This window comes from Lepidochelys kempii, chromosome 10 (genome assembly GCF_965140265.1).
Source record: "Lepidochelys kempii isolate rLepKem1 chromosome 10, rLepKem1.hap2, whole genome shotgun sequence".
Taxonomy (NCBI): domain Eukaryota; kingdom Metazoa; phylum Chordata; order Testudines; family Cheloniidae; genus Lepidochelys; species Lepidochelys kempii.
Genome location: NC_133265.1, coordinates 56,291,557 through 56,301,579, shown reverse-complemented (window position 1 = coordinate 56,301,579; position 10,023 = coordinate 56,291,557). Strand labels below are relative to the sequence as shown.

Below are 10,023 nucleotides of genomic sequence, written 5' to 3'. Positions count from 1 at the left end.
GGAGGAGTCAGAGAGAGGCCCCCAGAGGGATGGGGGGGTCAGAGAGAGGCCCCCAGGTGCCCAGAGAGATGGGGGGTCAGAGAGAACCCCCCAGAGGAATGGGGGGTCAGAGAGAGGCTCCCAGGTGCCCAGAGGGATGGGGGGGGTCAAAGAGAGGCCCCCAAGAGGGATGGGGGGTCAGAGAGAGGCCCCCAGGTGCCCAGAGAGATGGGGGGGGTCAGAGAGAACCCCCCAGAGGGATGGGGGTCAGAGAGAGGTCCCCAGGTGTCCAGAGGGATGGGGGGTCAGAGAGAACCCCCCAGAGGGATGGGGGTCAGAGAAAGGCCCCCAGGTGCCCAGAGGGATGGGGGGGTCAAAGAGAGGCCCCCAAGAGGGATGGGGGGTCAGAGAAAGGCCCCCAGGTGCCCAGAGAGATGGGGGGTCAGAGAGAACCCCCCAGAGGGATGGGGGTCAGAGAGAGGTCCCCAGGTGCCCAGAGGGATGGGGGGTCAGAGAGAGGCTCCCAGGTGCCCAGAGGGATGGGGGAGTCAGAGAGAGGCCCCCAGGTGCCCAGAGAGATGGGGGGTCAGAGAGAACCCCCCAGAGGAATGGGGGGTCAGAGAGAGGCCCCCAGGTGCCCAGAGAGATGGGGGGTCAGAGAGAACCCCCCAGAGGGATGGGGGGTCAGAGAGAGGCTCCCAGGTGCCCAGAGGGAGGGGAGTCACAGTGTCCCCGGGACGGGAATGCCCAGGGTACCTGGTGAGGGGAGGTGGCAAAGCGATTTCCCCCAGGTAAGTGGGCTAAGTGAGGGAGAAAGGGTTTGACCCCAGGGTAGGGGGCCGGGAGAGAGGGAGCGCAGCAGGAGGCGGGGGAGGAGAAGCACGAGAGCTGGAGGGCAGAGGGGAGAGGCGCGGTAGCAAAAGGAGGAGACAAGTGTGAGCTGTGGGGGGAGGCAGAGGGAGAGGGAGTGCGGCAGGAGGCGGCGGAGGAGGAGAGCGTCAGCTGGGACAGAGATAGAGAGAGCGCGGCAGGAGGAGGAGGAGGAGGAGGAGAGCGTGAGCTGGGGGGGCAGAGACAGAGGGAGCGCGGCAGGAGGAGGAGGAGGGGAAGAAGCGCGACGCAGGGACGGCAGATGCCTGGAAATAAAAATTTGATGATTGCATGCAGCGGCTGGAGAGACTCTGTCGGTGGCGGCGGCGGGGACGAGGCAGGGACAGGGGGGGCGACGGCAAAATGAAGTATCAGAAATACCTGACTGTCTTGCAGATGGCCATAGGGGTGACTGCCTCCAACAGGGGCAGTCTGATGCCCTTAAAGAGGAAGCTGTGGTGAGTAGGCACAAAATGGGCAGGAGAAAGCCAGGTTGCTGCCGGGCGCTGCATGCAGGATGATGGGGGAGCCGGCTGAACCTTGCACCTTGTCACACACGTTGCTTTGTTCCTGGGATTGGGGTCTGGGCGGAGATGAATAAACAGTGCATCCTGGGCAAGGCGCATGGACTCATGTCGGACCTACCACTGCCAGGCATTTATTGTTGTTTTGTTGCAGAAATTATGGTCCTAGTTAAAAACAGATCAGGAAATAATTTAAAAAGGGGCCCCAGATGTTTCATAGAAAACACCACAAGGGAAAGGTCATGAGGAATTATTTACCAATAGTAGTTTTTAAAAAAATCAAAGACAAATCATTATGTTCAGCCTTTTGTTGAAGGAACTGTCCATTTACCCGCTACAGTTTTCTTTTATGAAAACGTCTTGATTTTAGGAAGCACCCAACTGTAAGCCTCTCCATGGTTCAAAAGGGTAATTCTCAGAATAATAAATGTTTTGAGAAAGAAACAACAAACATTTGTCAAAATAAGATAATGGCAGCTCCTTCAGAAAGGTGCAGGGGTAGTTACAAGGAAAGTCTATTGTAGGCTACAACACAGAATATTATAGGCATGGCAGTCTGATTGTATATTTTCTTTGATTGTTTTATAGTTGTTTCTTTTATCTGTAGTATGAATAAAGCCTGACTTTGAAATGCCAACCCACTATTTTCTTGACAGGTGTGAATCTCAAAAAGGGAGGTGCAATATCTAAATATAATATTATACTTTTAATTTCAAAATATATGTATTTTTTCTTTGACATATTTCTTGTGGTTTTTGTGGTTACTAGTTGGTGAGCTAAGCTGATTTTCTAGATGAACTGACAATATGTTAAGAAAAATATATAGTACTGTAAAACTGCAATGTGGGTGAGTAGGACACCAGGAAGCATGGCAATATCCAGTCACTCTTTTGTCTTGTAAGGAACCACTGTTAACTTGATTGAAGCAGTAGGATGCATGTCATTATCAGAACAAATTATATTAAGGAGACAATCTACCTGACTGCAAAGCCAAATTTTCTGGGAAAAACATCCTAGATCTTGAATTGAAATTGCACCTTAAGAAAAAATATCTTCATAAGATTGAGAATGAGACTTGAACAGTAGTGTTCTTATGGATTCCTATCACCATGGCCATGGGTCACAGTGAAAGAGTGTAAAATGTCTGAGAAAGAAGTGCTAAGACATGCTGTTTAACAATGAGGTAGCTTTAAAATGAACTGTTATCACAAACAGCATCCTGTGACAGCACATATTTTATACTTTCTGCGGATCTTGGCATTATTTTATTTTGTCCTTATTCTCACATGGTCATCCAGAGCAGGCAATGTCAAGGCAATACATAAAACAGGGAAGCAGAATAAAATTGCTATAGGCCAACTTCATTAGATTAACATTTTACTTGATTTAAGCTTCCTTTAACAACTGTTTTCCGAAATATACTTTGCTATATTTGTTTCATAGTTTGTCTTTTTATTTCATTGCAGAAAATGTAAAATTTAGAAAACGAATTTAACATTCTGGTATTTTAAAAAGTCACTTAGGTTTATGTGAAGTATATCTAATAATCTTTCTAGCACGAATAGTGAACCTTACTATAATGTTTATAGAAAATGACATTATTTTAGTGACCTAATTTGGCAAAAACATATTCTTGTTAACTGTTAACACACAAAACCAAATATTTTCCTTGGAAAAAATATTCTTTCATGCGGTTATCTTTGATTATCCTAAGAAAACCCACTTTTGTACTGTAGACAGTGGTTTGGGTTTGATTATGTCAGAAGCATAAAGTGCTACTACCTATACTCTTCTCTCAGCAATGTCATTCCTTTTCACTTTGCTGATAGTGCATGCTGTATACAGTAATGTAGACGTCCATTTACTTCAGTGAGAATTAGATCAGCCCTATATTTCCTAGTTTTATGGTGAAATTTCCCTGCTTTCCGAGGGACAGGTAAGACATATAGTGGGTCCTAAATGAGGAACAGACATTTGTTTGTTGAAAGAAAAATATGCTATGTACCCAATGTCATTTGAGTTAGGTTGTTGATGGTCCGGGTGAAAGGATCAGACAAAAACATGTTGCTTTTTTCTGTATAAGAATTTGTGCCAATTACTTAAATCCTTATATTTTACATCTTTAGATTAGTGTTTCAAATTGTTATCTCCCTATCAGTGGGTGACAGTGGGGAACTGTGGGTTTCAACTTTGCATTAGGAGCCTGAGTAGGGTCCATATGAGATTGTCTCTGTGGGTATGTGTCTGTGGGTGAAATAGTAATTTCCGCTATATTTAAAGGTATGCTTAAGTGGTATTTGTAATTAAGATTTTATTGTGATTTAAGTTTAGGTTTTTTTTCAAATCATATATAAAGCTTTGTTTTTGTGAAATAAATATATTAATTTTTATTATGTAAATCAATGCAATATATTACAAAAATGCAAAGCAAAAGGTACATACCACATATCATCAATAGTTTCTAACCTGATGTACAGAAAGAAAATGTATAAATCAGATTAGTTCATACTTTTAATATGGTCAAATGGTAGCATATTCTTCAAGTTTATAAAAATGAGAATTTCAGTATTCTTTTTTTCCCAGGCAGATTCAGAAGTTGTTTTATATGTTAGTACATACTGTAAGTGCAAGCAAAATAAATCATTTGATAAAAAAGGTTTAAAATATTTATCTTTTGTTTGTGGAGATAATCCACCTGAATCCTACTGAATGAAAATGAAAAAGGTAGCAGCAATTGTTTATTTCTTTATAGAGCATCTGCCACTCTGATTTCCTCCCACTCTCCCCCGCATAAAAAATTGTAAGTCCTGTTTTGTGAAACACAAAAAGCACAACTACAAGATCAAAACAAAAGAGATGGATGCTGGATATCTCATGGGATGGGTAATTGGCTATAGAAACATTCATCTCTAGGATGCCAGTTCAAACCCAGTCTATGTTATCATTGTCTGACAGTTGTTTCCATTTCATATCTATTTAGTAGGCTATATTAAGTGAGTCGGATGTTCCCAGTCTTATTCCCAGGTGGCAAAACCGCCATCATACTTGGCAGTAATTAGCAGAGAGGCTAAAAAGTGACTAAACTCTTTCCTGAGAGAGGTCCCTCTGTCCAGGTCAGAGCTGAGGCAGTGAGGGAAGCTTGCAGTACTGCTACCTGTGTTTCACCTGTTTTGTGAATAAAGGCCTTCACTTCCCAAGTTGTCAGCTGGCACATTTTATGAGCATGAAATTCACTTTCTATAAAATAAACTATTATTTGCTACATTACATTTAAAATTACGGTTGCAGATGTGCACTTTTAAGACTTTCCAGTAGAACTACTGCTTTCAAATTTGAATAGGATTGTGGGTATGGAGAATTGTGAATCCTTTATTTTGACATTGAACCTTGGCTATACCAGCTGTTAAAGAACAGAACTACAAATCTGAGATGTGGTAATCACACAGAGAAAATTATGTCAGTCTCTTTAACCTTGGTAAGACAACCCAGGATTTTTACTGTCAACATCAGCTTATAGTTGGTTTGGGTTTTTTTAAGGTAGAGTGCAGCATGAATTAACACACCTGCTAAATTACTTAAGGAAAATAAACTACTGATGTGTAAGAATCTTAAAACAGTAGGCCAAAGTCAATATTTACTGAAATCCCAATACCTGCAAGCGAAATGTATTGTAAAATAGATGATGTCATGTAATTAATACATGTAATTTCCTACTAAACTGGGAGTAAGGTTTTAAGTAAGGTTTTTTAATGTCTAGACTTTAAAGGCCTTTCAATGGAGAGACAATTTCTGTAAGAAATATATGTGAAATCAGGAGAGGATTTTAGTGCGAAAAATAAATCACAGTCTGTGAGAGTTCTAAAAGAATCTTCCATCTTCTTTGTTTCGTCTTGATCCTGCTCCCACTTAAATCAGTGTTAGGACTTCTGTTGACTTCAATGGTGCAGGAATGAACTCTTTGCGAGAACGCTCAGAAAACAAGATATAACATTCTGTCAATTGTATCCAGATTATTATGGCAATTGTTAAGACAAATGTGGGTAGTGTAAATATGAGACTTTTGTATATGTTTTGTGGTTGTCTGAGGTGACCCATAGTTTAAAGAAAAATATGTAATGTATCAGATTGAAGAAATTACAGATACATTGCTTCCACAAGGTAATTTTCCCCCTGCCCATGGTTTGGGGCTATTATTAACAAGACATATGAATAACTGGGACATAATGATTCATTTAGAGCTTGATCATACACAGTGCTGAACATTCTGGTTCCAATCCAGCATAGAACTTAAGCACCTACTTCATTTCAAGCACGGTAGTCTAACTGAATTCAGTGGGGAGCTATCCACATGTTTAAAGTTAAGTACATGCATAAGTGCTTTGCTGTATTAGAATGTTCAGCATCTTGAAGAGCAAGATCAAGCCTTTATAAAAGGATGCATGTGGTGTCATGGCAAACCTGTGAGGAAGTTTGCACAGCAGCAGCTGCCTGCACAATGCCTGGTTTTTTAGTCTTTTTTTCATGAAAATCAAATTGGCCCTATCACTCATCATTTAAAAACAAATACTACTGCAATATGGAATGGCTTTCAAGTCTTCTCAGGGTAATCAGTAGGAATGAATGTTAGCCCTTCCTGTCTTTTGTTGATATCATTGATCATGTTCAAGTGAGTCCTACTCAGTGATGAGCTGCCAAAATCTTAACAACGGGTTCCCTCCTCACCCTACGAGGGGGTCGTTGCCGCCCCCTGCCCCCCGGGACTCCTGCCCCACCCAACCCCCCCACGTTCCTCGATGCCCCCCCCGGACCCCTGCCCCATCCACCCCCCTCCTCTGTCCCCTGACTGCCCCCAGAACTGGGCAGGAGGGTCTCGTGGGCCACCGTAGTGGGTGCCCACCCCACCCCTAAGAGCCAGAGGCACCTGCCAGGGGGCGAGGTGGGGAGTCCCGGAGGTGCTTACCTGGGGCAGCTCCCAGGAAGCATCCGGCAGGTCCCTCTGGCTCCTAGGGGCGGGGGGGCATAGCTGGGGGGGAGCAGGGGGAGCGGCCACTCCCCCACTGATCACATCAAAAGTGGCGCCTTAGGCACCGACTCCATGGGTGCTACAGCCCCGGAGCACCCATGGGAAAAATTTGGTGGGTGCAGAGCACCCACCGCACCCTGCGCCTGCCCCCAGATCACCTCACCTCCGCTCCACCTCCTCCGCTGAAGGCGCTGCCCTGCTCTGCTTCTCTGCCCTCCCCTCCCGCCCCCCAGCTTCCCGCGAATCAGCTGTTCGGTGGGAAGCCTGGGGGGGCTGAGAAGCAGGCGGCGGCTTCACACTCAGGCTAAGGGTGGTGGAGGTGAGCTGGGGGGGGGTGCGGGTGGCCCTCCTTGCACCCTCCCCCCCAGCTCACCTCCTCCTCCTTGGGCCTGAGCAGGAAGCGGCGGCCTGCTTCTCAGCCTGCCCCAGCTTCCCGCGTGAACAGCTGATTCGCGGGAAGCCTAGGGGGGCAGAGAAGCAGGCGGCAGCTTCACACTCAGCCCGAGGGTGGCAGAGGTGAGCTGTGGCGGGGAGCGGTTCCCCTGTGCGCCCCCCCACCCCCGGGTTACCTGCTGCGGCGCGGGTGGCCCTCCTCGTGCCCCCCTGCCCCAGCTCACCTCTGCCTCCCTGGGCCTGAGCGGGAAGCTGCAGCCTGCTTCTCAGCCTGGCCCAGCTTCCCGCGTGAACAGCTGATTCGCGGGAAGCCTGGGGGGGCGAAGAAGCAGAGCGGGGCGGCGTGTTCAGGGGAGGAGGCGGAGCGGAGATAAGCTGGGGCCGGGAGTGGGGCGGGGAGCTGCTGGTGCGTGCTCTGCACCCACCAAATTTTCCCCTTGGGTGCTCCAGGGCTGGAGCACCCATGGAGTCGGTGCCTAAGGCGCCACTTTTGGCTGGTTAAATTTAGAAGCCCTTTTAGAACCGGTTGTTCCTCGCGGAACAACCGGTTCTAAAAGGGCATCTAAATTTAACAACCGGTTCTAGCGAACTGGCTCCAGCTCACCACTGGTCCTACTGACATCGTCACTTCTTTTTTTAGCAGTGGGGAAGCTTGGCTTCCAATGTCAAGCTACTAAAGTTTCAAGTACTCATAGTATAGTGAGAAAACAGATATAAGTCCTATCAACTTAAGATTCTGAATTTTTAATTTTTTTCTCTTCTGGTATTGCTTATTGTGAAAATATTCAGTTACTGTGTGACCTTCAACTGAACATTAACTGTAGTGACTTTAAATATTGTTTTTCAGAGGAGCATCAGTAGGAATATACACAAAATGTGAAAATGTAAATGTCTTTATTCCATACTTTTCTGAGTGAACTGTTACCACCAATAAGAGAAATAACATTTAACTTTGTTCAACACCTTGCAGGGCAAGATCAAGCCTTTATTGAAGGATACATGTGGTGTTATGGCAAACGTGTGAGGAAGTTTGCACAGCAGCAGCTGCCTACACAATGCCTGGTTCTAATATATGTTATTAGTCTTTATTGAAGGATTCATGTGGGGTTATGGCAAACATGTAGTGAAGTTTGCAACAACAGTAGTCAGCAATAAGAGAAATAACATTTAAGTTGTATTTATAAGATTAAATTTGTACTTAAATATTGTATTGAAATTCTGTAATTACTCCAGTCGCATAACATTCCCACTGAAAGTAAACTTGAGTAGGCCATTCAAAGTCTGTAACACTAGTTAAATAGGAAGAAGAGCTGCCTTGGAAATTGTGTTAAATTTTGAAATACTATTAAATGTAACTGACATGAATAGAACACATTTTGAAATTAGTCCAGTTTGTTTCAGCCAAAATTTATCTGTGACACTGAATGTTTTTAACTCTTTGTAGCACAAGCAAGAAATTAAACAGCAATGCACGTTTTAGTGCATAATATGTATACATTTTATTGGATAATATTTAATAACTGTGTTTATTCTTTTACTGTGTGTTGTCAACAAAGCAAACCTATATCTAAGTTGTTATTGTTCTTGCAGCATGTAGAAAAACTGCTGAATGTTTTGGCCTTTTCTGAAAGCTATAATATCATGCATTATAAATAGTTTAGGTAATTTTTTGAACATACATTCTACCTAGTTATGTTATGTCTTAAGTTGTCTCTTGATAGATGGATTACTCATGAGTCAGTGAAGTTTGGTATCTTGTTAGGTTAGCAGATTTGCTATAAGTGAATGGAACAAGATCCCTAAAATATATTACATACTTGACTTTATTTAGTTTCTAGAAAAATAATTTAGATAGATTTACAAAAATACATTTTCTGATCAATGGGAATGAAATTTACAAAGATACAATATCCCATCAGGGACTAGTCAACGTCGAAGTCAAATAGACTGTTTTTCTGAGTAAGGATTATGGATGCTAAGTAAGGTTTGCAGGCTCAAATTGAGGTTTTCAGATTAGTCAGAATTTAAACAGCATAGTTTTTCAAAAGTTACTAGTTTGATTTTTCAGTGCCTTAGGTTGCCCAAGCTGAACCTTATTAAAAGGACCTGATTTTCAGGAAATACCAAACACACACTCTCTCTGAAAATCAGGCCTGTTCAAAGTGTTTCAAACGGGGCACTCAGAATCACTAGTCACTTTTGAAAATCTTGACTATTTCTAATGTATCTAAATCCACTAGAGTGCTTTGAAAATCTCTTCTTCAGGCCCTAAGACAAGAGCCCTTAAACTAGCGGTACTACAGTAATGTACTACAAATTTTTTAACAAAAACAAAAATTTTACACAAATTTCCCCCCTTTAGCTTATGATAAATCCCATATGCCAGAGATAAATGTGTTTAAAGACAGGGATTAAATAATTTGTTTGTTTTTCTAGTTTTAAACAAAAGTGATTTCTCATAACTAAAGGGGGAGGTAACAGCACGCATCAACTTGTATTATGTTTATTTGCTGTAAATGTTTAGATTATAAATGGGTTTCCCCTCTCTCATTAGTGGGGTTGAAATTGGATGTGTTTTGAGAAAGGCCAGAAGAATAGAAAGTGACCCTCCTAGAGACTTGTGATGAAGCAAAGAAACTGCCCACCACAGCATGGGTTAAAGAGAGCCTTTGGGCAGAGCTAGTCCCACCTTGTTATACTTGCAGCCAATGCCAGATCTGGAGGGGGGAGAAAAGAAGAGAACCTGTCTTAGTTTGGGCCTGACTGGTGGAAAGATGAGAGCTAGCTGCCTCCTTACCTGAGAGAAAGGGTCACTAGCCTGCCAGCCAAGGCAGCCACCTGGGAGTGCATACTGTCTCCCAAGGGAGACTGAAGGAGACATAGGAGCCTCTGGCACCTGAGTGGAGCCCAGAGGTATTGCGGGGTTTGGCCTCACCAACTTGCCGCTGCCCACCCAAAGGAGCCTGGGACTGTGCCAGGATACAACCCAAGATCCATGAGAGGGCACTGTGGGAGGCAAGCCCCCCAGTGAACTGGACTAGAAGGGCCATTCCCCAAACTGAAGACACAGAGGGAGGAAGTACCCCAGGGCAGTGGATTTAGACTCCCCACTGGGAGGGCTCCCCTTGTTCAGGGGTTGATGCACACTGGGTCTGGGCTGGGAGCTGGTGGAGAGGGAGGGCCTGGGTTCTCCTCCCCCTTCCCTACCTTGAAGACTAAGGCTCCTCAACCAAG

At 44.4% G+C, this 10,023-nt stretch overlaps 1 protein-coding gene across 6 annotated transcripts in view; it reads left to right on the top strand.

Moving 5' to 3' along the window:
• The first annotated feature begins 1,125 nt into the window (after positions 1–1,125).
• TJP1 (tight junction protein 1) overlaps positions 1,126–10,023 on the top strand; it is a 308,695-nt gene continuing 299,797 nt past the window's right edge. For all 6 annotated transcript variants that reach the window (XM_073303700.1, XM_073303698.1, XM_073303696.1 and 3 more), the window contains exon 1: positions 1,126–1,307. In XM_073303700.1, the coding sequence (XP_073159801.1) occupies positions 1,141–1,307 (167 nt within the window). In that variant the 5' untranslated portion in view covers positions 1,126–1,140. The remainder of the gene's footprint in view (positions 1,308–10,023) is intronic.